Source organism: Aedes aegypti, chromosome 3 (genome assembly GCF_002204515.2).
Source record: "Aedes aegypti strain LVP_AGWG chromosome 3, AaegL5.0 Primary Assembly, whole genome shotgun sequence".
Taxonomy (NCBI): Eukaryota; Metazoa; Arthropoda; class Insecta; order Diptera; family Culicidae; genus Aedes; species Aedes aegypti.
In genome coordinates, this window is record NC_035109.1 from 402,545,045 (window position 1) to 402,572,377 (window position 27,333).

Sequence of the window (27,333 nt, forward strand, 5' to 3'; positions counted from 1 at the left end):
TTTTTGTTTTCAAATTTTGGTTTCATAAGGCAAAGCTATGAATTTCAACCCGATTTATTGTGGCGAATTTTCATAAGTGGTTCCTATGTATTTCGATAGTCCATTTGCCTGAGTGTACATAACCGCTACAATGGCCATGATGATCATAGTGTGAAATGGATGAGGGAGGGTAAAGGAAATTATTCCAAGTGTTACGTCTGTTTGTCTGTGGAAGAATATTCATCTTCCGAAAGAATAAATAAAATCAAACACGCCATTGTGTCCTTTCGACCTATTGTCCCTTTCAGCGTTTTGAGATTGACCTTCTTGGTTTTCGTCATTTTGTACGTAAATATCACAATACTGAATCAATCGGATTACAAACAACGTTTAATCAGGTCCGTCCCACTCGGGCTCAGATTAGGTTTCACTTCTAGTACTGCATTTGGTCCCTCGGTAGTGCAAAAGGTACCCAGGTGACAGATCGCAGTACACTTTTCACGGCATTCTAGATTACCTTATGAGCCATAAAACTTTGGGCAACTTCAAGGGACATGGAGGTCTTTAATTTGGTTTTTGGTTTAATGATTGTATTGAGAATTGAAAGTGTCACACATTTGACCATAAAGTCTTCATACAGTTAAACCTCCATGAGTCGATGTTCCATTACTCGATATCGACTCATGGAACCATACTAAAAATCAAATTTCTTGGCTACTATGATGGTCCCCTCAAACAGCTTTGCTGTTCCGTGACTCGATATTTCCATGAGTCGATGGTCCCTTCAATATCAACTCATGGAGGGTTGACTGTAATACAAGCAAAACAAAAAAAGAAAAAAAGAGTGCAGAACTCGCCACGGATAGAAAGGTTGTCTTTTGTTGCACGCCGATCAAGTTTGATTCTTGTTTCTTCCTCCGCCTCTAAAGAACGTAATAAAAAAACCTCTATTCCAAGATAGCAGTAATACAAACAGCACAAAAACACCACCTCATATTATGATAGTTGCACAATTCTAACATTCATAACAAACGATCAAATTGTATCAGACAATCAAGGCTGCCAAGAGAACAATAAATCCGGTGCATTAAGTCGGTCAGAATTGTAATGCCAATTTGCATATTTTTACTTCTTAACACCGATCACAAAACGCGATTCGATTCTACGCTCATTAACTTCTTCTTCTTGACATTACGTTCCCACTGGATTAAAGCCTGCTTCTGAGGTTAGTGTCCAATGAGCGATTCCACAGTTATTCAGTGAGAGCTTCCTCAGCCTAAGTTGCCATTTTCGCATTCGTAGCTCATGTGGCAGGTGGGGATTTTTTTTTTACTTCCGTACGGGTTTGGGCCGAAAGGTCTCAGATTTTCATGAAACTTTTTCCACAGGCAGGGCTCATCAATATATGAATAAAAAAAAATGAGAAAAATTCAGGGTCGCCTATTTTCCCGGAAAACTCAGTTGGAAATTTTTTGTTTTCCCCTGACACTACTTACTTTGAAAAATCATAATTCAAGAACGAAGCATCATATAGAGTATTATCGTTCCTGAACGATAATACTCTATACCCTGGGAATATCCATTGAGAAAAGATCATGAACCGACCGGGAATCGAACCCAGACACCTTCAGCATGACTTTGCTTTGCAGCCGCCGACGTTATCGCTAGGCTAATGAAGACCCCACGGTCATATCTTTCGGTATCAACCGTCACTCGCGCGGAGCTCAATTTAATGATCCTCTCCACACTGCAATATAAAAGTTAACAGCTCACAATGAAGCAAACAAATCTGAGTATCACTCAGATTATGCCGTGCTGTAGAATCGGAATCGTTCTCGTTCAAGTGGGTTATTAGTCCGTTGGGGCTAAGGAGCGTTTAGATGTCACAGTCCATAAGGGGTGCTGTAGTAGACTGGTTTGGTGTCCGTCGCGATGGAAACCAGTTTTTGAACGAGAGACACCCTAGCATCTTAGTAGATCGTTTCGGTGGCGGCGCCTACTTAGTAGAGATCGCGACGTTAAATCGAGAGGAAGTGTTTTTTGGATAAGGTGTTAGTAGGCCGTGAATGTGAATTATGGACAACGGAAACATAGCGGAAGGCGAAAGTAATGGATCTGCTGCGACGGCTGTGGTGTCCGGGAAGGAAAGCGATCAGGAATTCGGTCCACGAGAAGGCTATCGGATAATCAAGAACATAGCGATTTTGGGGTTTGCCTTTATGATTCACTTTACGGCGTTTCATGGAACGTCCAATTTACAGAGTTCGGTTCACAGCGATGGATCCCTAGGGGCATTTACGCTTGCGTCCATCTATGGGTCACTGATATTGTCAAACATCTTTCTACCGGTTATGGTGATCAGGTGGGTTTGTTGTGGTTAATTAATTAACGCTGATCGGTCTTCAGGCGAAAAACTTGTTTGCTGACGCGTGTCGGATATTGAAAGTGAATGCAAAATGTTGTCCGATTCGTTTCAATGTTTCGAATGCTGCACGGAAATTCATGGCCAATGTGATCTGATGTTGGTTTTTTGTCTGTTGCATTTCATAGGTGGCTTGGATGCAAGTGGACTATCGTCGTGTCGTTCGTGGCCTACATGCCCTACATCGCTGCCCAGTTTTTCCCACGATTCTACACGCTGATTCCGGCCGGGTTGGCCGTTGGCTTTGGCGGAGGTCCGTTGTGGTGTGCCAAGTGCACCTATTTGTCGGTGATTGCGGAGGCGTTCAGTGTCATTAAGAAGCGGAAGGTGAAAGCCGATTATCTGATTGTGAAGTTCTTCGGTCTGTTTTTCGTGTTCTACCAGTTGGCTCAAGTGCTGGGAAATTTGATATCGTTTTCGGGTGAGTCATTTGCTGAAAAAGAAAGAAGCATTGAACTCGCTATTTTGTCTCGCAACATCTACGATCATCGATTTATATGTTTCCCAAACCGCGTTTCCAGTGCTCTCCTACGGAGACGACGATGATGGATCTCAAAACATCTCCACCGCCTACTCCGTTGACGTATCGCAAACATGTGGCGCCAACTACGTCGCACCGGTGGATCGTCAGCTTGATAACAGCACTAGCGTGAACTTTCACCGACCGGACGCTGCCAAACTAAACACGTTGACAGGGATTTTCCTGGGTTGCATGGCCCTGGCCAGCATTTCGGTGGCGGTGGGAGTTGACTCACTCAAACGCTACAACAGCACTCGAACTGGATCTGGTTCGGGAATTTCTGGAATCCGAATGCTGGTTATCACTATGAAGCAACTGGGAAACAAATATCAGATTCTGTTGCTTCCCATTACTATGTTTATCGGCGTCGAGCAGGCGTTCATAGCTGTCGATTTTACTGCGGTACGTTCTAATTCATTTTTCTAGTATTACCGATCGGATGTTTGCATTATTGAAGGGTCATATCCATAAGTCGTGACTTCCACAGTTGATAATCACCCTCAACGTTAATTTTCCATTCTATTTGAATTATTACAATTCAGTCGTTTGTCGCCTGTGGACTTGGCATCCGTTACATCGGTTATGCAATGATTAGCTTCGGATTGGCAAATGCTTTTGCGGCAGCTGTAACCCCATCGATCACCAAAGCAATCGGTCGCTTCCCAATGATCATCGCGACGGCAATCTTCCACCTGGCGTTGATTGTGTTCATGTTGCTGTGGAAACCAACCAACGATTACTACGCCTACTCGATTATCGTCGCCTGCTGGGGTCTTGCGGATGGTGTGTGGCTTATTCAAATCAATGGTAAGTTTGGAATCGGGTTCGGTGGGCAACTTTTAGGGTCAGATATCCACCAGGTTTGATTTTCGAAGTTAGTATTGGTGATAGAGCGCCCGTTTGATTTTGATAATATGCCAAAAAATTCATGTTGCTTAAATCGAACCGTGCCGCAATCGAACGACTGTTTTTATTACAACTTTTATGACTAGGAATTAAATTTACGTATTTTGAGCATGATCTTCTTCTTTTCTGGCGTTACGTCCCCACCGGGACAGAGCCTGCTTCTCAGCTTAGTGTTCTTATGAGCACTTCCACAGTTATTAACTGAGAGCTTACTATCCCAATGACCATTTTTGCATGCGTATATCGTGTTGCAGGTACGATGATACTCTATGCCCTGAGAAGTCGAGAAAATTTCCAACCCGAAAATATCCTCGACCGGTGGGATTCGAACCCACGACCCTCAGCTTGGTCTTGCTGAATAGCTGCGCGTTTAACGCTAAGGCTATTTGGGCTCCTCATGATAAGCTTCAAAAAGACCCACAGAAACATTGAAATTGGATTTAAATGTACATCTTTGTCGGACTCTGACGGAATCCCTAGAGAAATTTTTGCAAAATCCTGCGCAGGATTCTTGTTTTATCCGGGACTTAATCATAAGAAAATCTTGTGCAAGATACTAAAATCATACTTGATGAGAATCTGCCCATTACCTATGGAAATTTCTGAACATGATTTCCATATCCTGAACAACATACTCACAGGGTTCAAAGCATAATTTTCAAAAGATTCCTGAACCAGATTCTACAGAAACTCTGAAGACAGTTCTCACAAAATCTTGTGTAATACTTTCAGAGAAACAAATATCTATTTTCAAACAAAGATATCTCGCGTTTAGAATCATACAGGCGTATCTGCATTGATCGATTTCTCTTCGTCGATTTACTGTTTTGATTATTACACAAAATTTAATGGATTTTTGTAACTTTTCACGATGCAGCATGCTAAATGACCTTAAGTACTTTCTACTGAATGGAAAATAGCAAGTGAAAACAGTATCCTGGTCAAGTAATTAGCTGAAGAGAAAATCGATGAAGAGAAATCGATCACTGCACATACGCCCTTATGATACTGAACGCGAGATATGTTTTGATATGAAGGTCAGGAGCTATTTATGTAAATACCATAAATCCACAGCTCGATTTTGTTCAAAAAGTGATCAAAAGAAATAGTTTCGACAAAAATTCAAGCTCCTTTGCGCCTATAGTAAACGTATTGTTCCTATGTAGCACTACTACAAGAATATTTTTATTAAAGAAAAAAAAACATGAATTACAAACCGTTTTACATCTTCTAATCTACATTCATCATCTGCTCATAGTTCACCGAGATTCCTATCAAGCTTTTTTATACCAGTCGCATCAGCACCATCTATCGCATTACCAATACAATCAGCATAAAAGCTTCCGTCACTTTATCCTTTTTGGTTTATCCACTGACTGAAAGCGTTCCCTCTTTTCCACCAACAGCACTGAGTGGGATTCTATTTCCCGGCAACGAGGAGGCTGCTTTCAGCAATTTCCGCCTGTGGGAGGCAACCGGCTCGGTTATTATGTACGCAACCAGTCCAGTACTGTCGACCTTCACCAAACTGGTTGGCATCATGTGCGTTATGCTAATCGGGACCGTTGGGTGAGTTGAATCTGAATCGAAATCAATCCTAGCATTGCATCAGCGAATTGAATCAATATAATGGACCGTTCTGTATTCATAGGTATACGACGATTGAGGTGATGGAGTATCGAATCAAGAAAAGTGCTGCCGGAAAACGTTTTGAAATGATTCAACAGCAAAGCTAACGCATCGTATGCCGGGTATTTAAATAAGATGAATGAGTGCAGTATTGATATAATAAAGCTATGTTGATTGGCTGTAGCAGTCATCAATATAAAAATAAAGACAAGATTCGCTATAAAAACGATTTGTGTTTCTTACAGCTAGACATTCCACATGATCTTGACAGCGTGTATCGCAACACTTCTTACCTATACAGTTAAAAAAATAAACTGAGCGAATGATCAATAGAAGAGCAATTAAAATCTATTTGTACATAAAAATGGGTTATATTTATGGAGTGGAATTCATTTCTTCTTGTGTAATATATTTTCTCAAGAAAAATAGTAAATTCAGTGAAAAATAAGGTGTGCAAACTTAGTTTTTAGAAAATCTAACTAAAAACCATTTAGCTACATTTTGCATGTTTCGTAGTTAAGATGGATCGGGTATAGGGCTGTTAATCTCCTCAAAAACCTTGGTAAAGTTAATGGTAATGAATGATGATACTTTGTAGGATATATTCGTTTAATATTAATTAAGGCGAAGTAGGCCGTCATTGTAATTTGTACGCGTCGTTGATGATTGTTGCTAATTCATCACACAATTTCGAATCAAAGAATATCAGTAGGTTTTGTACTGACACAGCTGAAAAAGTATCAGCATACTTTATGCATGTAAGTGTGATACAGTGATACTTTTTCCAGCCAATATAAAATATCAAGACAGAGTTTTATCACATTGAAATAGTAGGCAACAAAGTCATTATTGCTGCTAAAACAAAGAAGGCAATTTCAACGCACGATCCTGCTTTAAAAATTGTATGGCAGGATTTGCAGGAACAAATCAAGAAACGATTTGCTCAATTAAGAAACACAAATTTTGAAAATAAAATTTCTCAATTGGACCCTGGCTCTTAGCCCTTTTGGAAATTATCTAAAATTTTGAAAAAACCTCAGTAGCCAATACCGGCATTGAAAGAGGAAAACAAATTATTAATAACAAATTGCGAAAAAGCTCAAAAACTTGCTCTTCAGTTTGAAAGCGCGCACAATTTTAATTTAGGACTTACTAGTCCAATTGAAAATCAAGTTACTCATGACTTCTAAAATATTCTCAATGAAGAGAACGTTTTCGAAAATGCCTGGGAGACTGATTGTAAAAAATGAGAACTATTATTAAAAACTTCAAATATATGAAAGCTCATGGTGATGATGGAATTTTCTACATCCTCATCAAGAAACTTCCAGAAAGTAGCTTATCATTCTTAGTAGAAATATTTAACAAATGTTTTCAATTAGCAAATTTTCCGAAAAAAAAGGAAAAATTCAAAGGTTGTACCAATTTTAAAACCAGACAAAAATCCTGCAGAAGCTCCTAGCTATCATCCAATCAGTTTGCTTTCCTCCATCAGTAAACTTTTTGAAAAGGTCATTTTGAACAGAATGGTGGCCCACATCAACGAAAATTCAATTTTTGTCAATGAACAGTTCGGGTTCCGCCATGGACATTCGACCACTCATCAACTTTCACGTGTAACAAATTTGATTCGTCTCAACAAATCTGAAAGCTATTCTACTGGTCTTGATCTTCTAGACATAGAAAAAGCATTCGACAGTGTTTGGCATGAAGGTTTGATTGTAAAATAAAAATAACTTTAATTTTCCAACATACATTGTTAGAATAATTCAAAGTTATCTGTCAAATCGTACACTTCAGGTTAATTATCAGAACTCCAGATCTGAAAGGCTTCCTGTAAGAGCTGGTGTTCCTCAAGGCAGCATTTTGGGACCAATATTATACAATATTTTCACATCTGACTTACCTGAGTTACCTCAGGGATGTCAAAAATCCTTGTTTGCGGATGACACAGACCTCTCCGCCAAAGGACGAAGTCTGCGTGTTGCTTCCAAAACCCAACTAATAATATTCCCTCATAAACCAAAAGCTCTTTATTTGAAACCTTCAAGTGGACATGTTGTCACGAAGAGAGGGGTTCCAACAAATTGGTCAGATGAAGTTAAGTATCTGGGGCTCATGCTACATAAGAATTTAACTTTCAAAAATCACATTGAGGGGATTTAAGCCAAATGTAATAAATATGTAAAATGTCTCTATCCTCTTATTGATATAAAATCAAAACTTTGTCTTAAGAACAAGCTTTTGATATTCAAACAAATTTTCAGGCCAGCCATGTTGTATGCTGTACCAATATGGACTAGCTGTTGTAATACCAGGAAGAAAGCTCTGCAGAGAATTCAAAATAAAATTTTGAAAATGATTCTGAGGCTTCCTCCCTTGTAGTAGTGAGATCATTAATGATTTCAGGCAAAAATCGTTGCAATCTTCTATTGCCACGATTAATGCGTTATATGTTTAGGTTATGTTAGGTTAAGTACATTAATAACGTTATTTTTTTTTTCTCTTATAAGCAGGTGAAATCAACTCACCTGTAAAAAATCTGAACAGCTACGGCAAATGAAATGTAATATGTTTATTTGTTTATTTGTTTATTATTGTAACTCATCGGACTTATTAGTCTAAATGATAATAAAAGGAGCAATAAATAGGAACAATAAATACAAATCATCAACATTCAAAAAGTGAGAATCACACTAGTCGTAATACGGATGACAAAACGTTTAGCACAACGGTTCACCGAATTCATATTCAATTAAGAAGGCCTTAACATGGCAGAATAAGGCTCGTTGTAATCGAAAGTGGTGCGATGAAATCGATGTTGAATCACAGCTGTGTTACGAGTCCATCTGGAGGCGCGAAAATTGATTCGGGATAGCAACCCTTTGTTGGTTCAGTTCGTTACTGATAACACTGCGGAACACGTTTTTGTCTCCAGCACCAAAATACCGCTATTCCCTGAATTAAGGGTTGCTGAATCCATTGCCGTTTTCAGAAATATCATAGCACGTCTAGTTTTTAGATATCGACTGTTGAAAATGCAAAAAATGACTATTTCAGCCAACTTGCATGCAAGTTTTCCAGCTTGTAAGGTAATATATTGGCTGAATTTGCCACAGAATTCAAACTTTATGTGTATAACGATACTTATCATTAAAGTTTGTAATACTTTCGATACGGAAAAGTTATTTTTTGATGATTTAGAGAATTGTTGTATTTTGCCATATAGAAGAAACGAAGAATTTTGTATGGAGACTGCAAGCATGTGGAAAAAGTCGATTTAATCGAAATTTAATCGCACAATTTCAATCAAATTACATCTGAAATAAAAGTTCAAGTTCTATTTTGCATGTTTTTTGGAATTGATTACAAAAAAGTTTGATAAATTATACTTTAAATTTCATGTAAACATTAATAAAACCAGTGTTTTATACAACTTTGGCGACCTGCAGCTAAAAATTGTGACGTGCTGGAACATTTCTGAGAATGGCACCAGATTCAGCAACCCCAAATCTACTAGAGACACATAATTTGGTCCTTGAGACACGCAAAAATGTAATTTTTGTTACGCTGTGTAATTTTAGCTGCGGTGGAAATCTGTACAATATTACGCCGACGTTCCAACGTGTCTAGATTGAGTAATTGGCACCTATCTGGATAGGGAGGTAGATTTACAGGGTCACGCCATGGTAAACTTCTCAGCGCAAACCGTGAACCCTCTCAATTCTCAAGTTCCAAGTGAGTTGGTGAGGAGTCCAAACAACCGAGGCAGTCTCTAAGATCGGGCGAACAAGCGCACAATATAATGACTTAAGATAGTAGGTATCCGTGAAGTTTTGCGCAATTTTAGAAATAAACCCAAGCTGGCGATTTTTTTTTTTTTTTATTTCTTTATTAACGAGAATTTTAACTTATAAGCTAGTTCTTCTCGTAAGCTGGCGATTTGCCTTGGCAATGATTTCCGTCATGTGGGGTATGAAGGTCAGCTTAGTATCCAATTGAACACCAAGGTCGCATACTTGATCAACTCTGTTCAGTAGTATACCGTTTTGATTCATATTACGGACACTTAAGGCCTCAGTGAAGTATAACCCAGCTTGGACCATTCAAAATAAATCATTCTGTATGATTTTTTAGCGTTATCGAGCGTCGGAAGTCCTTAACTTTCGGATGGTGGGTAAAGAATACGCGTCCGCAACTTGAATAATTTTAAATAAATCAAAACGTGTGGCCTTTTCATGATTCTTATTCCAGACGCTCCCTCACTTTTGCCTCATATTCCGGACGCTTTGATTCGAATTACGGACAGCTCATGATAATCATTAATGGAACAGTCAAATCATCAATTGAAATCGTTCAACCACTTAAGAGACGTCTAAGGTAGTTGGGTATTATAAACTTGCAACGATATTTATGGAATAAACCTAATAAAACGAGCCTCGAAAATGAGAACTGTTGGACGGCGAAAATTGAAACATTTCGTGCGAAATGTTTCCCATACAAACGAGAGTGTCCGAAATTTGAAGCTGTCCGTAATATGAATCAAAACGGTATACCGTTTTGATTCATATTACGGACAGCTTCAAATTCAGGACACTCTACTTTGTATGGGAAACATATCACACGAAATGTTTCAATTTTTTCCATTCAAAAGATCTCAGTTTCAAGGCTCGTTTTAGAAAGCTTTTTCCATAAATACAGCCAAACCTCCATGAGTCGATATCTGAAGGGACCATCGACTCATGGAAATATCGAGTAATGGAACAGAAATGCTTTGGAAAGCTGACTGAGGGGACCATCAAAGTAACCATGAAATTTTGTATTTAGTTGGAACCATACATATCGAGTCATGGAACCTATCTTTGAAAATTTATAATGCCCATCTACCTTAGATGTCTCTCTAGTGGTTTGGTGATTTCAATTGATAATTCGACTGTTCCATTAATGATTATCATGAGCTGTCCGGGATTCGAATCAAAATTTCCAAATGTGAGGAAGCGTCCGGAATAAAAATCATGAAAAGGCCACACATTTTGATTTATTTGAAATTATTCATTTTGCGTAAGCGTATTCTTTACCCAACATTCGAAAGTTAAGGGCTTCCGACGCTTGATAACGCTAAAGAATCATACATAATGTTTTATTTTGTATGCTCTATGCTGGATTATACAACATTGAGGCCTTAAGTGTCCGTAATATGATTCAAAACGGTACCATCGATTTTGTAGTCAAAAATGATAGGGCGTTCAATTCGATGGAAGGTCATTGCAGAGCATTTTGTGATGCTTATCGTCGATCGATTTCTTCGGCACCAATTTACAAATCGATCTAAGAGGGCTTGCAAGTGATGACAGTCCTCAATTGTTCGAACTGAGACGTAGATTTTTGCATCATCCGCAAATATGGATTTACAATTTGGTCCAAGTAGCAATGCAGCATCATTGATGTACAGAGAGAACAGTAAATGACCTAGATTACTTCCCTGTGGCACACCCGACTTGTTAGTAAACGTAATTGAAAGCTCATTATCAAACTGCACACGCAGCGTTCTTCCAACCAGATACGAGCGCAGCCAACAAACTAGCCTTTCGGAGGCACCTAATTTCTGGAGTTTGCGAAGAAGTATCTCATGGTCAATTCGATCGAATGCGGCTTTTAAATCTGTGTAGATAACATCAACTTGTGCCTTGCTCTCCATTTGGTTCGCACAGATGGTTGTGAACTATAATAGATTAGTCGTTACCGATCTCCCGGGCATGAAACCGTGCTGATCAGTTGAAATGTAGTTCATCGTTTGGTTAATCAGGAATTTTCCAACAATAATCCCGAACAGTTTGGACCCTGCAGGCAAGCTCGTAATTCTCCGATAATTCCTTACGTCATGACGATCACCTTTCTTGTGTACTGGAAACATAAAAGATTGTTTCCAAATTCCTGGGAACGCTCGCTGATCAAATGACTTGTTGAAAATCCGGCACAGTGGCTGGGCAATGGCATCGCAGCATCGTACGTAGACAATGGCAGGAATTTTGTCGGGTCCAGGAGTAAACGAATTTTTCAGCTTTTTAGTTGCAGAGATTACCATCTCCGGAAATCTAGGGGGTTGGTGTCAGGCCCTGCAAGCCAACCGTAAAAACACATCAGCACAGGAACGTCAACGAGAGAATACGGACAGGAACAATCGGCAAAGACCACAGCGACGAAAAAGGATTAGCGATTGGAAACTCGATTGAAGACCCGCGGTTTCGACATCGTAGCGCTGCAGGAGGTGTGCTGGACAGGAGCATTGGTGCGAACGTTTAGAGGTAATCATACCATCTACCAGAGCTGCGGCAACACACGCGAGCTGGGAACAGCTTTCATAGTGATGGGTGATATGCAAAGGCGCGTGATCGGGTGGTGACCGATCAATGAACGAATGTGCAAGTTAAGAATCAAAGGCCGATTCTTTAACTTCAGCATAATCAACGTGCATAGCCCACACTCCGGAAGCACTGATGGACGCATTTTACGCGCAGCTCGAACGCGAGTACGACCGCTGCCCAAGCCACGACGTCAAGATCATCATAGGAGATTTGAACGCTCAGGTTGGCCAGGAGGAGGAGTTCAGACCGACGATTGGAAAGTTCAGCGCCCACCGGCTGACGAACGAGAACGGCCTACTACTGATAGATTTTGCCGCCTCCAAGAATATGGCCATTCGTAGCACCTATTTCCAGCACAGCCTCCCGTATCGGTACACCTGGAGATCACCTCAGCAGACAGAATCGCAAATCGACCACGTTTTGATCGATGGACGGCACTTCTCCGACATAACCGACGTCAGAACCTATCGTGGCGCCAACATTGACTTCGACCACTACCTGGTGATGGTGAAACTGCGCCCAAAACTATCCGTCATCAATGATGTACGGTACCGACGCCCGCCCCGGGTCTCATGTGGAGCAGATGTCAAGGTAAGTGATTATAAATCAGCGAATCCCGGTTCAATTCCCAATTGTTCATATTTACATTTACTAATCTTCATCTTTAAATTCTAGCACACATCTCCACCATGTGTTTGAAATTGTTAGATGATAAAATCCAAATCCAAGCACCTGTAATTTTTTTTACATATTTTGGTTTATTGTTGAATAATGGACGAATAAGCGATTGTTTAGCTTTCTAAGGTTGCCATCTGTTCTAAGAATAGAACTGTCATTATTAAAAGGGGCTTGAATAATCGCATGATAGACCTTTATTCAGCCTTCCATAAAGCTTCAATTAAGCTTAAGGCTGAATAAAATCGCCAGAATTAGATGTTCAATAGTTGAACAGCAGTGTGTGAAGGCTATGAACAGCTTTTGTTCAAACAGAGGCTGAATTGAATTAGTTATAAAAGCGTTTGAGCAGCTTCAAATTGTTACCTGGGTTTCGAGCGATCACCATTCTAAATGCGGCCTACAAAGTATTATCCCAGATCATCTTCCGTCGTCTGTCACCTGCACTAAGAAAGTTCGTGGGAAGTTATCAGCCCGGCTTTGTTGACGGCCGATCGGCAACGGACCAGATCTTTACTGTACGGCAAATCCTCCAAAAATGTCATGATACCAGGTCCCAATCATATCATATCCCAAGGCGGCATATGATAGTATCGACCGCGTAGAGCTATGGAAAATCATGGACGAGAACAGCTTTCCCGGGAAGCTCACAAAACTGATAAGAGCGACGATGGAAGGTGTGCAAAACTGTGTGAAGGTTTCAGGCGAACATTCGAGTTCGTTTGAATCCCGCCGGGAACTACAACAAGATGATGGACTTTCGTGTCTGTTGTTCAATATTGCGCTAGAAGGTGTTATGCGGAGAGCCGGGCTCAACAGCCGGGGTACGATTTTTACGAGATCCGGACAATTTGTTTGCCTCGCGGATGATATGGATATTTTCGGCCGAACATTTGAAGAGATGGCAGACCTGTACACTCGCCTGAAACGTGAGGCATCAAAAGTTGGATTGGTGATGAATGCGTCCAAGACAAAGTATATGCTAGCTGCTGGGGCCGAGCGCGACAGGGCTCGCCTAGGTAGCAGTGTTACGATAGATGGGGATACGTTCGAGGTGGTCGACGAGTTCGTCTACCTTGGATCCTTGCTGACGGCTGACAATAACGTTAGCCGTGAAATACGGAGGCGTACCATCAGTGGAAGTCGGGCCTACTATGGCCTCCACAAGAAGCTACGGTCAAAAAAGATTCACACCCACACCTAATGTACCATGTACAAAACGCTCATAAGGCCGGAAACCTCTACGGGCATGAAACCTGGACGATGCTCGAGGAGGACTTTCAAGCACTTGGAGTCTTCGATCATCGGGTGCTTAGGACGATCTTTGGCGGTGTGCAGGAAAACGGTGTGTGGCGATGAAGGGTGAATCACGAGCTCGCCTAACTCTACGGCGAACCCAGTATCCAGAAGGTGGAGAAAGCTGGAAGGATACGATTGGCAGGGCATGTTGCAAGAATGCTGAACAGCAACCCTGCAAAGATGGTGTTCGCTTTGGATCCGGTTGGTACAAGAAGGTTTTAAGCGCAGTGAGCTAGGTGGGCGGATCAAGTGCGTATCGCTTTGGCGAGCGTGGGGCAGAACCGAGGATGGAGAAAAGCGGCCACGAATTGTGGCGTGAAATTGTTGAATCAGTGTTATCTGTTTAGATTTCAACTAAATCAATGAAAAAAAAAACAAAGCGAAGTCATGCTGAAGGTGTCTGGGTTCGATTCCCAGGCGGTCCAGGATCTTTTCGTAATGGAAATTTCCTTGACTTTCCTGGGCATAGAGTATCATCGTACCTGCCACACGATATACGAATGTGCAACTTTGGCAAAGAAAGCTCTCAGTTAGAGTGTCCATTTCCCGGCCATTTCGCTCGTCCCGGGATTCGGGACAAAAATCCAAGCTTATCCCGGGAAATCCCGGGATCCCGGGATTTCTAAAATTTTCAATAAACTAGTATTTCGGATGTTTTTCAATGAAATAAAAAGATAATGTAACTTTAATTATAACAATTCACATTTCATATAAAACTTTCTTATTCTGATTAAGCAACTAAACAAAAAAACAAAATTTAGCTTGACTAATTAGGGTTTTGGTAGGGGTTTCTACAAATTTCTTTAACACTTATGAATAGAAGCATGGTAAAAAAATAATTCATAATATTAAAGCAATTTGCTTCAGACATTTAAAACTCATTAAAACTATAGAACAAAAGAAACGATCAAAGATCATTGAAGGTATTGTGGAATATCATACTAAAAGTTAATTACTGAAAATTATTGGTTAAATGCGTAAGTCTCAATTCATTTTTTAACAACTTTCGCAATATGCAATTTGCAAATGCTGAACAATAAATTGAAATTCGTTTGCTTCCTTTGGATGGGAAACGTATGAAAATTGGCTCAATCTCATCACTTCGAAGGGGTGACATTAGGCCAAACAAACTAAAATTGATACACAATAAGAACGAATCAAAAAAAATCGTCATCCTTTTAAGTTTTCTATAACAATTTACATGATCGACATGAATGTGAGATTTGAAAATAGTTTTCATCCGCCTCAAAGTGAAATTTTCTAAGAAACCTTGAAAGCGACAATTTAAAAAGGCTTTGTTTTCAAACTATTTCAATGATTTATTAAAAATATATTACTAGCGCCAGGAATCTATTTTTTATGGTGGCTGTAGATAACTTCAAGCAATATTGAATAGAAAGTTTATACTAGTATGTAACCAAACGGTGATTACTTAGTAGCTAGCCGACCCTGGGATTGCCGGAGTCTCTTGTGTCCTGAGTTGGCCTGGCACTGTATGATTTACCCGCTTAGTTTCAAGTATTCTCAATACTGGCTAAGATATTTCAGTTTATGCTTTGGCCAAATGTAACCCCCTAGGCCTAATGTTACCCCCGACTACGGTACTTTCAAACTTGCTTTCTTAGCCTTCGTTTGTTAAAACGGTTTATATTGAAGAGAAAAGCATTAAAACTTTACAACTAGACAAATAAGAAATATGTATTTCTTACTTGGTAAATTTGTCAAATAAGGGTTGACAATGAGAAAAAATGTCATTGTTTTGCGTTGAAATTTAGTGTTTTTCATCAAATTCTACGTACTTTTCGGGAATCCCGGGATTCCCGGGATGTCGACACTAATATCCCGGGAAACGGGAAATCCCGAAATATGCCAAATCCCGGGATTTTTTGTCCCGGGATGTCCCGGGATGGACACTCTACTCTCAGTTAATAACTGTGGAAGTGCTCTTTAGAACACTTTACTGAGAAGCAGGCTCTGTCCCAGTGGGGACGTTATGCCAAGAAGAAGAAGAAGAAGAAAAAAAAATGATAAAAAAAATCTGCGGTAAATGAGGTACCGTTAAACGGCGTAACTTCGATAATGCGGGTAACTTTGATAGTGCGAGACCCACAACATATTAAACGAAATAACGAAGTTTCTGTTAATCAGTTAAGAAAAACTAATGCAAAAATAAAGAGTATTAGTATGACACTTGATGTCAATGTTTTTTTCGTTGGAATCAAGCGCATTTGAGGATTTATATGCGAATATTAAAAAAATACAAGATTTTAGCATTTTTGCAACGCTTACAAACAATCTGTTCTACGATCACTATTTGATGAAGTCATAGTGAGTTCGTCACTTATTCTGTCAGCTAGTTATAGTAGAACATGAATTCGGTCTCAAATCTCTAAGCGAAACCCATTTATACAAACTGGGACCATTTTTGTAACTTAAGTCAGAAATTTCCATATAGCGTTAAGCGCCAAGAGGTATGCAACGCCCTATAAATGTTCCGTAATTCATTCAATTTTGTTCGATTTATACTCCATTATCAAAGTTACCCCAAAACAGAAAACCGACTTTCGATTATATGAAAAATAATATATCTATTCAGAATAAATATTTTGGCAATCTATCAAGTGCAATCGATAGCTAGGATGTCAGTACTTGTTTTAAAAATATAAATTGTAATTCTTTGAAACAGCATGCATAAATATTGAAGTTTTCTTCGAAAAAAAACTATCAAAGTTACCCCGTTTTACGGTAATTTTTTTTTATTCTCAATTTACTCAATTTGGAGCTCATTTCGCTATTGGGCATCACTAGAACGAGGATCAATTTGACTGTTGTACTAGAGCAAAACGCCTAAATTCATACTATTCTATTACCTAATCTATTTTTAGATCTCGAGAGGTCCATTTATTCATAGCCGTGTTAATCCGGGTGCAGTTGAGCGTTTGCTCAGAGGAGGGTCAAGATGTCAGTCCGCTTTCAGACGGCCGTGATGTTGGACGAATGGGCTCGTGTTGTTCTTGAGCGGATTGACGAAAATGTTTTGATGAGGGGGCTGGGAATCAAACCCATGACGATCCGCTTATGAAACGAACGTGTAGCCAACTACGCCACGTTGCCCCCCTATGAGGTAAGTTATTAGGATATTTTCAAAGTTTAAGTCAAATCGTTTAGAAGAAGCTCTGATGACAAAAAGATGTTTTGTAACTACAAGCAGTCTAAACGAGGTAATGCTCATTAAATGTTGCAAGATCTGAAGTTACAGAATTTTGACTTTATTGGTTTGGTTTTGAAGGCAGCTAAAACTGAATTCCAAAATATAATATTTTAGCAACTAATACTGTAATAATACTGTACGAATGCGAAACTGCTGTCGAAGTATTACTTGAAATGGAATACCCAACATAATTTTTAGGAACTCCAAAGCTCCACTCAAATGCCAAGGAGCAGCATTAAAGCCAAATAATTATTCGAAGATTTGGAAAGAAGTGCTTATGAAGTTTAGTGTCAGCTATAATGTAAACGTCGTTTTCTCTTAATTTGTGCTGGAATTTCATGAAACCAATTGCGTTTTTGATGTAAATTTTAGTTTCGTCCTATACCCAGTTGTTAGCTTGCTGTGGTCTTCTAACTAGGATAGAATGGACATGAATATTTCGGATACAGTAAATACTACATTTATTTCATAAAGTTTTATTTATCGAATTCCAAATTCCATACAGCTAAATATCCACAGGTTTACTCCATACAGCTATTTTCCCAGCCCCTCCCCTATTAGTGCAACATGGCATCACTTCATATCCGACTCTTCTAACTTCCAGGTTTTCGAATGACAAATGCGATTGTAGTGTGATTTGAATTTGTGACTGACTAAACTGTGTTCGGCTTCTGTGAAGTAACGATTTGCTCGCATCATCATCCTCGTTCAAAATCTATACAAGTATTTTGCGCACTTTACATATCACATCCAATATGGTTCCCTCAAATTTTACCGGGATACTAAACACTCATCTTAAACAACTATTTCTATGAGGCGCATGTTTTCTGTATTCTTGACGTTTAAATATTCCTTTTTTTTTCGAGAAATTTCTACATGGTATGATACAGAGGAGACAAATGTACACCGGATTTTGAGTGATAACAGTGTTAGGACGATATTTTTTTCGCGATTTGATGATTATTTACATTTCAGACCAGAAGATTCAGCCAGTTTGCCTGAAATCCTACCACGGCTAGGTGAATTTTGACGCTCAAAACTATGGTGCAGTTACAAAAGCTACCATCTGATGGATTACTTCGGATTTTTCCTATTTGTTGCGTTACGTTTACGCATACATTACATATGGATGATCGAACATTGGAAAGAGGATAATTTCGAATGGGAGACTTTTGCCAATTGAAAAGACCAGTTGGGTTTGTGTGGGTTTTCTCTGAGTACTGCCAATTTATTTCCATTTTTGTTAAACTTTTCTTATTCATATAATTTTCGTAGCTCACAGGCTTTTTATACATAAATTCTTCTTGCAAAAGTGACCTTTTCTGCTTTATTTTAGTTTAAGAAATAATGCATTTCTTTCTCTCTGCATTGCTGTTTCTATAAATTCTCATTCTGTCATGATGTGTATCTGGATAAAACTAATCTGTAAGTTGACTTTTGTTACCTAGAGTTCTCAAAAAAAAATTGCAACTAAGAGCTATGGCACGTTCTGCTGACGTAGATGAAGATTTTTTGGCACCTTTCGTGAGTCCGAAACTTTGCTTACTGAGTAATTTTTAACTGTTCAAACAAAGAAGAATGTGGAAAAGTTAGAAAACGTAAATCGATCAGTTTCATACAACTATTACTATATATTGGCTCATTATAAAATGTGTTAGCATCATTTGTTTTATAACTCTTATACTTAATTTCATAGGAACTTTGGTTGCATCATTTCTAACTTAATTAAAAAAACTAGTTGAAAGTACGATTTTGCAGCTGTTTAATTGAACTAATAAGGTGATGAATATTTCGTTTTCTTAAAATAAATAGCAACTTTTATCTCTCAATCAATCAATTCCACTAAGAACTTCCAAATAGTTTATTAAAAATTTCAAGCAAGAAAAAAAATATATTCAAACAAATGGCACGTGATTGTAACGAAACAAGGGTGAACCGTTTTCGAACCGAAACAAAGACCCTGCTTATGAGCTTTCCATTTTGAAATTTTTCGACATCATTCGTACCGTGTTTTTGAGGGCTTGCCGCTTGTTGCAGAACCAGATTCGGATCACTTCACGCTCGTAGCCGAGTTGGTGCGCCAGACCGGTGATTTCCGTTCCTGAAAAAATGATGATGTTCTATTTAATGCCTTGTTTGAGATTTTGAAGCTGATTCCATATTATGACAGCCAGTTTTATTCTCACAATGTCAAAATTATCAAATCACCACAATTGTTCTTATTCGTTCCGAAAGGGTCATTTAAAAATTTCGAAATGGACAATACAATACAATATTAAACTTACCAGACGGATGCGTATTTCGCTCAAAGTGACCATTTAGCAATTCCAGTGCCTGCGGCGTAAAAGACGTTCTTCGTTTCCGCTTCTTCGATGGCTCCACCCCAATAAAGTCGGTCAAATGGTTCTGCCCTGACTTGAATCTGGACGAATGGCTGTAAAACAACAACACCTCAGATCATGAATATGCGCAATCGAATCAAATGATCAGCTTAAAAGATTTGTTGTGAAACGCAGTAGGCACAGCGTGTAATTTGAATTGCACATGAAAACTAGATGCGGCACACACACACATATTTTGAAAAACAAATAAACGAACATACCTTTCCTCGGCCTCCTTCATCCAGCGCTCCAGGACCGGTTTGATCTTTTGGGCGCTTTTAGGAGTTATGTCTAGTTTTTCAAACCTTTGGTTATTCCAATTATGGTTTATGTTGATGATCGATTGGGAGGGTGCAAAACGCCATAGATGGTTATGTGATTGTGATTAGGATCATTGTTACGTTCGAATGTGATTGTGGTGTTTTTTGGTTTGTTCAACAAATGAAAGGAAGAAAGAACAAGACGAAAATACATTAGGAGAAAAAGTCCAATTAAATAAGGAGATGGTTTTCGAACCATCGGAGATTTTGCGGTTACCAATCAAACGAAAAGGTAGTCAGTAGAATTTAGAATTTTGATATGATTTTGTTTTGTATGCTTAATACGTTAAAGTAGGAATTTGCCAGGACATTGAAATTTCGAAAATAAATTGATTCGATCAAATTTGGAAAATAAATGTTAAACGAAAAATTAAAAAGCAAAACAATGCCCTGGCCGATTCCCGGATGAAAGAAAAAAAAAAGATCAAATCAAAGCAAACTATGAAGTCGATTAAACATTAATTAGACTATGAAGTGTACAATGTTCGCATGCAGGTAAAGGTGAAACCCACCTGTTCTCGTGAACCGTAATCGACATGAAAATATTCGTTATTTGAAATATTTCAAAACACATACACAAATTAACACGGTATTATCTACGATTCTGGATTGGATGAAAGCCATGCACATGCGTTTTGAAACATTAGTTTACCTTATCGTAAAGCTTTTTTAGATTCCTATGGTAAAATGTGATGCCAAGTGAAACAGAAAGCCAATAAATGTAGTGCAGACCAAAGTGCAAACAAACCAAGCAAATAAATAACATAAACAACAACAACCATTTCCTCTACATAGTCATAAGGATTAAGAATGGAAAACCAAAAAAAAAGTAAGAGTTGACAAAATACATACATTTGCTGCTGCTGCGACGAGAGTTGAGCTGCACAGTACATCTGAGCGGCGAGGGCGCTGCACATCGGACCCCAAAGTCAGAGGAAAAATTTGCATTTTGGCACAGTGGCACACACAGAGAAAAGTTGGCGTCGGCGGTGACCATGGAGATGAAGGCAGCAGGCGACGGCGGTGGCGATGGAGCAGTTTGCATTCGTAAACGGACAAAATCATGGATGGAGCGAGAAGATATGATGTACGTGTGATTCCAAATGCGGTGTGGAAAACGAGGAAACACAAAAAAAGATGAGCGAAAGAAAGAAAAACGATAAATTAATCCGCTAGTCCATTGATTATGAATAATGATTAACGTAAATGAAACATAAACAAGGAAGAACAATGTCCTGGCACCGTTTTCACTCATTCTGTCTCATTTTGCTGAGGTGTAATCCTTTTTCGAATTTTGCATAGAGCCATCCAATTTTTCTTCGCTTTCACCTGTGATTTAATTTTTTACCGACGGTGTCTGTCCTACCCCTTCCACTATTTACCCCTTCCTCGCACTTTATTTAAAATTATTCGCAGCCCTTAATTTACAAACCTTGTGGTGATTTAATCAAATGAGGACGACGAAAAATATGCAAATTATCCGCGAGGTGGGTGGCTGAAGGCGTAGAACAAACGGTGGAATCGAAAACTTTCGGATTCGGACCGAATCGAAAGAGCGGATTGAGTGTTGAGTGAGAAAAGAAGAACAACTGAAAAACTTTCACGGAACATTTACCTGCAGATGGCACTTTGGCTGTAGGCCGGCCCCTCCGTAACGGACAGCGCTTGGCCTACTTGGGTTTGCGTGAGGCCCAGCGAGAGCCGGCGCAATTTGAACGCTTTCGCAAACTCCTTGATGTCGTCCAGGTCGATTCCGTCGACCACGTTGCAGTTGGTTTGGTTGATTGTGAGTTCATCTGTTGGGAGACGAGAAGTGATTATAGTGCTAGAACTTATCTTGTTCTGTGGATTTTATTGTATGTTTTATGTTGTGTATTTATGTTGTTGCATAGATTAAACGGCCGTGAAAATTTCTAGAGGTTTTTAACATGATCGAATCCTAATGAAACTTTCACAATTTGCTTTTCACTACGATATCACTCCGAGAAAAATGTAAATATGGTCATACCACGGTTAATTTTTGTGTTACACCGTGCGTAAATCTGTAGAGCATAGCTTCCCAAACTTTTTGATTGCGCGACCCACCTATCCAACAAGGGTATTCTTTGCGACCCACCAGTGAAAAATTGTACAGAAACAAGTTTTGTACTGAAGCTTCTGAGGTCACTTATTACTATGATGGGAATGAGATTTGATCACAATATCACAATACCACACGTAATTGACATTGACATGAACTATGTTTGATTAAAAAAACAGTGAATAAAATCATTTATTTTACTTTTGTACTTGCAACTGCTCGTTACAAGATTTCTGTCTCAATATAGAAAATTCTTTTAACAACACTAAGGATTGATTGAATGTCTCGACATCAATCAAATTTCCATATAGAACTGATTATATTCTAGCATTTTTTGTTTTTCAATTAAGTCACACCTCCATGAGTCGATGTTCCATTGCTCAATATTGACTCACGGAACCACACGGAATCAATATTTCGATTATAATCGAAGTTGCATGCACCACCAATAACTATTCGACCTTGAAAGTTTGCTTCACATACTGAAAGTTTGAAAATATTTTGTTGGAGAAAATGGAATACTTTCAAGTTTAAGGATTGTTTTACAAACTCAATCCAAGAAAAGACAATTTCGCAGCTAAAATTGTAGGTATGTGAATTTTTTTTCGACAGAATATTTTTTATCCTTCTAACCACAAAATCTTAGACCGAATGCTGAACGTTTTCGTAGAAATATCGGAGAAGCATGCAGGTTTGATGATAATAGAGATTTTGAAACCGTGAACCATATTGAAAATTAAAAAAAAAAAACCTGAGTACTATAATGTTCATCACATTCGATATTTCCATGGGCCAATATTCTCTTCGACTCATGGAAGTTCGAGTATAGCTTATTAAGAAAGAACGATTAAAGAAGGCTTTATTGGCGACGTTCTTCTCAGCCTTAGACCTTAACCTTAGAATAATATAGATAGTGCCAACTGACTGAATTCCTGATCATTGGAAAAAACTTGTTTTGTCATAAAGTAAGAATTTAAGTTTAAGGAAACATAGAAAAAAACTTTGGAAATAAATTCGTACTTTGGATTTTTTTCGCGACCCACCAAAGACTAGCTCACGACCCCCCTGGGGGTCGCGACCCACAGTTTGGGAAACTATGCTGTAGAGGGACTGATATGCGGTTACTTTTCATTATGGGACAATTTGACTTGCTGTTTTCTTCCTAATTTTTCCGAACAAATCATATTATCTCATTAATGCAGCTGGAAGAGCATTGAAAGATATGTTGAAAACTGAACTCAACTCAATTTTGACGAAAATCCAGATGCGACTCACTTGCGATTCACGGCAGTAAACAATTCATAATTTTCCCGTGGTCTTACATAGAACTTGGGTCAAGTAGGCTTAGAAGAACAGTACAGGGGTTTTAGTAGATAATGATCCTCGGAACACTTTTTTGAAAGATGTATGTAAAAGTTTCCGTCGTAAAAACTTATAGGCCGATCCCCCTGTACCAGACAGAACCAATACCGGACAAAGTCGAAACATTGAGAAATCATCATTCAATCAAGATGGCGTATTAGAAGAAAAGGAAGCTATTATAGAGAGTAATGTTTGCGTAGAATACCACATCCTTGAAATTTGCATACCTTTTTAAATAAGTAGAGATGTTTTAAAATTGTTTACAATTTGACGTATCGCCGTAAATTTGATCCTAATTAGTAATCATTTTAAATATGGCAAAATAATGTGAACCACACACTAATATTACTATTTATTGAACGAATATTATCATAATTTGAAAGTATAAATGTATTTTCCACAATATTTAAACTAAATATGGTCAAGCCACAATTTTGATCTAACACCTCTTGTTCCCCAGTTACGGACAGCTTGATTTGTTACATGATATTTTTGTAATATTCGCACCAGTGTCTCAAAATACATTCATTTTTAATGGACTTCATCGATCATGGTACCGTTCATATTACGGACACTTAAGGCTTCAGTGAAGTACAACTAATCACTACACAATACACATATAAATTGAATCGTTCTGTTCAAAACTTTAGCGTAATCAGGCCTTGCAAACACTTGATTTTCGAATGGTGGATGAAGATTCCACATCTTTAATTCACTTACAGCCCTGTCGTCGTAAAATTTGAGCTACTTAGTCGTCACTTTTTGAAGGGGGGCGTCTTGATAGCCTAGAGGGCGCTTCTATTCCTTGACGTTTATGAGGGCGTTTCGCCATAAAAGTGTCACAAATACTTATACATAGATAAATAAGGAAAAAAATAGCTTGTTAACATAACTTTCCACCCGAGGAACTTTAATTGCATTTCGAAGAAACAGTTCCAGTGAACAGATATGTCTTGCATACAACAAAAATTAATCTTGAGTGAGTTGTATGTTCTCGGATTTTTACATGAAATTTTAAGGTTACCCTATAAATTCTTCGAAAACCCTCATCGTCGATCGTACCATTGTTCAGATCCAGATTAAATTACCAACAAGTTACTAGAAAAATGATAGAGAGATGTTCAGAAGCTTATTCAGTGATTATTTCAGAATTATCTTTAGATTTCTCCAAAAACTTACAAATTTCATGAATTTTGCAAAAATTGTGGAGTGTTCCTGCAATATCACCACTAATTTCAACAAAAATTTCTTCAGCACCGGTTACTCGAGACAACCCAGAACTTGTATGGATACGATTGTTTTGGAAATCTAATGCGCAGAATAAAGGCTACTTGATGAGATTAATGCATTTAAACTACTCTAGTTTCGTGAAATTTAGGCCAACTAGTTAACATCCCTAGCCCTGTCCAGAAATATTGGAAACAAATGATCAAATACTCTTCTTCTTTATGGTATTAAGTCCCAACTGGGACAAAGCCTGCTTCTCAGCTGAGCACTTTTACATTGAGATTTTTAATTGAGATTTTTTTTTGCCGGTGAAAATTTTTCCATGTGTATATCGTGTGGTAAGCACGAAGACACTCTATATCCTGGGAAGTCGGTGAAATTGCCAACCCGAAAAGATCCTCAACCGGTGGGATTTGAACCCACGACACTCAGATTGGTCTTGTTGAAAAGCTGCGCGTTTACCGCTATGGCTATCTGGGTTCTATCAAGTATTACTAGCTGTTTTTCCAAACATCATACCGGAAATTTTCAAAAATTTCGCCTAGGATTTCGCTCTAGGACTACGTCTCGTTTAGGGAAGCCCTAGAAAAAATTTCATAAATTTCATTTACTCACCCGAGATTTTTTTCAAGCACATCTCCTAAAATTACTCAGCGAATACTTCAGTAGCTCGGAAGGTATTTTCCAGAGAAATTGAACGATTTGCTTTGGATTTTATATGAATGTTACTGAGGAATTTAAAAATGGAATTTACGGAAGAAATTCTTCACATGATTTTTGAGGATTTTTTTTTTTAATAAAATTATTTTTGGAAAAGTACATTGAGGAAACTGTGACATAATTCTAAAAAAAAAACATTTATACCATTTTTTGACAGAACTCCTAAAGAAAAATTCATGAATTAAATGCTTAGAGCAATTTTTGTATGAATAATTCGAAAATTTTCGATTTGACACTTATTGAGGATTGACATAATAACAGATAAAAGATCTAAAGATAACATCAAAATTTTATTTCTGGCCATTCGGAGCCATTGCAAATTTTGATATCTGCACATCTAATGAATAGCTTGCTGTTATTGGTTAGACCTTACAAAAGCTATATATGATGAGCTAATGGTATTCCAGGGGTAAATTGCAGATATATGTTTTAGATCTTTATCTCTTTTCTCTACCGTTTTGATTTCTATTACGGACACTTAAGGCCTCAGTGAAGTATAACTCATCAAAAGAATATAAAATAAATCATCATAAATCATCTGTTTGATAAATTCGCGTCATCGACCCTTCAAAACGCTTAACTTTCGAATTGTGGGTGAAGATTTCAATTCAACAACATAAACAATTTCAAATAAATAAAAATATGTGAACTCTTCATGATTCTTATTCCGGACACTTCCTAACTTTTGCCCCATATTCCGGCCAATTTGATTCGAATTCAGGACAGCTCATGTGAACAAGAAAAAGAAATCGTCAAACTACTAGAGAGGCGTCTCAAGCAGCTGGGAATTATACATTTGTATAGCTATCTATAAATAATTCTTATTAAAACGAGCCTGGTAAGTGAGAACTTCAGTTTTACAAAAATTGAAATATTTCACGTGAAATGTTTCCCATATAAAGTAGAGTGGCCGTAATTTGAAGCCCACCTGAGCACAAGGATATTTCCCATAATTCCACTCGAAATTTGTTAATCATTGTACCATTTAAGCAGTTTAATGTATCGTCATGTCCAACATTTTTTTTTTCATGTGCAACCTGTGTTCAAGCATAAGAAAAATTGGGGTAATTATAAAGCATATCATTGAATATCAATTTTATTTTTCAAAATTAGAATTTTGTTCGGCTTCGATAGAACTTACGTAAAAATAATTGAAAACATGTACGACACCGGGAAAAAATGAACGAGTAGGGTAAGATGAAATCGTCAAATATTTCATTTAAAATTTAAAGTGATGCGAAATTTGACTAGAGTAACATTATTAATAAATGAAGCAAATTTTGAGTATTGACAAACCTGCCCTGATTTATTACTATTATATTTAAAACTTTGCATTTAATCTTGCCCAACCGTTTTAATTTGCCCCGATTTGCCTTATACTACAAAAAGTAAATTTTACCAGCACTTTGAATGCAATTTAATCATGAAATAGACTTTAGAAATCACCTGGATACTATTTCTGGATCCAATTTTAGCACACAGTGTTAAAATAAATGTTAATTGTGGCAAAAAAACAAACCTAATAATACGAAAATTTCTTTTAATGTCCTATAGGGCGTTGACATGCTTATGGCCTTGTAAAGATCTACGTGTGATAAGGTCAAACAATTCAGAGCGCAGATACAGCTAGAAAAATAGGATTGCTGTCCTACAGGGCAACAAAATGTTCATTTACTCGCGAATATTTATATTTATATTTATGCCCTGGTGAATGCAGCTAGAAAATTCCGATTAATGTAGTACAGGGCATAACCATACTCATGACCTCGTAAAGATCTACGTGAAATAAAGTTAAATCACTTCGGAGCGCTAGAATATTTAGCCTGATGTCCTACAGGGCGTTAAAATGCTCGTGACTTCGCAAAAATCTAAGTGAGATAAGGTCGAAATTCTTCAGGGCGTAGATACAACTAGAATATTTCGATGGAAGTCATACAGGGCGTTAACATGCTTATAACCTCGAAATCTACTTGAGATAAGGGCAAAATTCACAAGGGCGTTGATATCGCTAGAAAATTTAATCTGACACAAAGCATTCTATAACTTCACAACAATCTACGTGAGATATGGTCAAAGATCACTAGGGCGTTTATTCAGCTCGAAAATTTCGATTAATGTCCTGTAGGACTACATGCTCATGACATCACAAAGATCAAAGTGTGATAAAAACAAACACTTCAAGACGCTGATACAGCTAGAAAATTTAGATTGATGTCGTATAGGGCGTTAAAATGCTC

The 27,333-nt window shown here is 38.2% G+C and overlaps 2 protein-coding genes across 5 annotated transcripts in view; one reads left to right on the forward strand and one right to left on the reverse strand.

Annotated features, from left to right (window-relative positions):
* The first annotated feature begins 1,802 nt into the window (after positions 1–1,802).
* Positions 1,803–5,682, forward strand: LOC5564134 (UNC93-like protein). The gene is made up of 6 exons (XM_001648394.2): positions 1,803–2,341; positions 2,530–2,822; positions 2,923–3,323; positions 3,464–3,728; positions 5,234–5,396; positions 5,479–5,682. The coding sequence occupies exons 1-6, from the start codon at positions 2,055–2,057 to the stop codon at positions 5,561–5,563; spliced, it is 1,494 nt and encodes a 497-aa protein (XP_001648444.1). The 5' UTR covers positions 1,803–2,054; the 3' UTR covers positions 5,564–5,682.
* An 11,784-nt stretch (positions 5,683–17,466) lies between these two features.
* The window catches only part of LOC5564119 (POU domain, class 6, transcription factor 2), a 458,131-nt gene continuing 448,264 nt past the window's right edge, over positions 17,467–27,333 (reverse strand). Inside the window, exons 7-12 of one of the 4 annotated variants that reach the window (XM_021855443.1) lie at positions 21,323–21,503; positions 20,560–20,616; positions 19,609–19,692; positions 19,292–19,440; positions 19,013–19,107; positions 17,467–18,566 (exon numbers count right to left, since the gene is read on the reverse strand). In XM_021855443.1, the coding sequence (XP_021711135.1) occupies positions 18,549–18,566; positions 19,013–19,107; positions 19,292–19,440; positions 19,609–19,692; positions 20,560–20,616; positions 21,323–21,503 (584 nt within the window). In that variant the 3' untranslated portion in view covers positions 17,467–18,548. Of the gene's footprint in view, positions 19,108–19,291; positions 19,441–19,608; positions 19,693–20,559; positions 20,617–21,322; positions 21,504–27,333 lie in introns of all 4 variants that reach the window. The other 3 variants (XM_021855442.1, XM_021855444.1, XM_021855445.1) reach the window with 3 other exon arrangements.

Bases quoted from the DNA above. Each gene is read 5' to 3' on its own strand.
- LOC5564134 (XM_001648394.2), top strand. From the start codon at position 2,055: ATGGACAACGGAAACATAGCGGAAGGCGAAAGTAATGGATCTGCTGCG. The intron at 2,342-2,529 runs GTGGGTTTGTTG...TGCATTTCATAG, and splicing joins CTACCGGTTATGGTGATCAG to GTGGCTTGGATGCAAGTGGA. The intron at 3,729-5,233 runs GTAAGTTTGGAA...TTCCACCAACAG, and splicing joins GTGGCTTATTCAAATCAATG to CACTGAGTGGGATTCTATTT.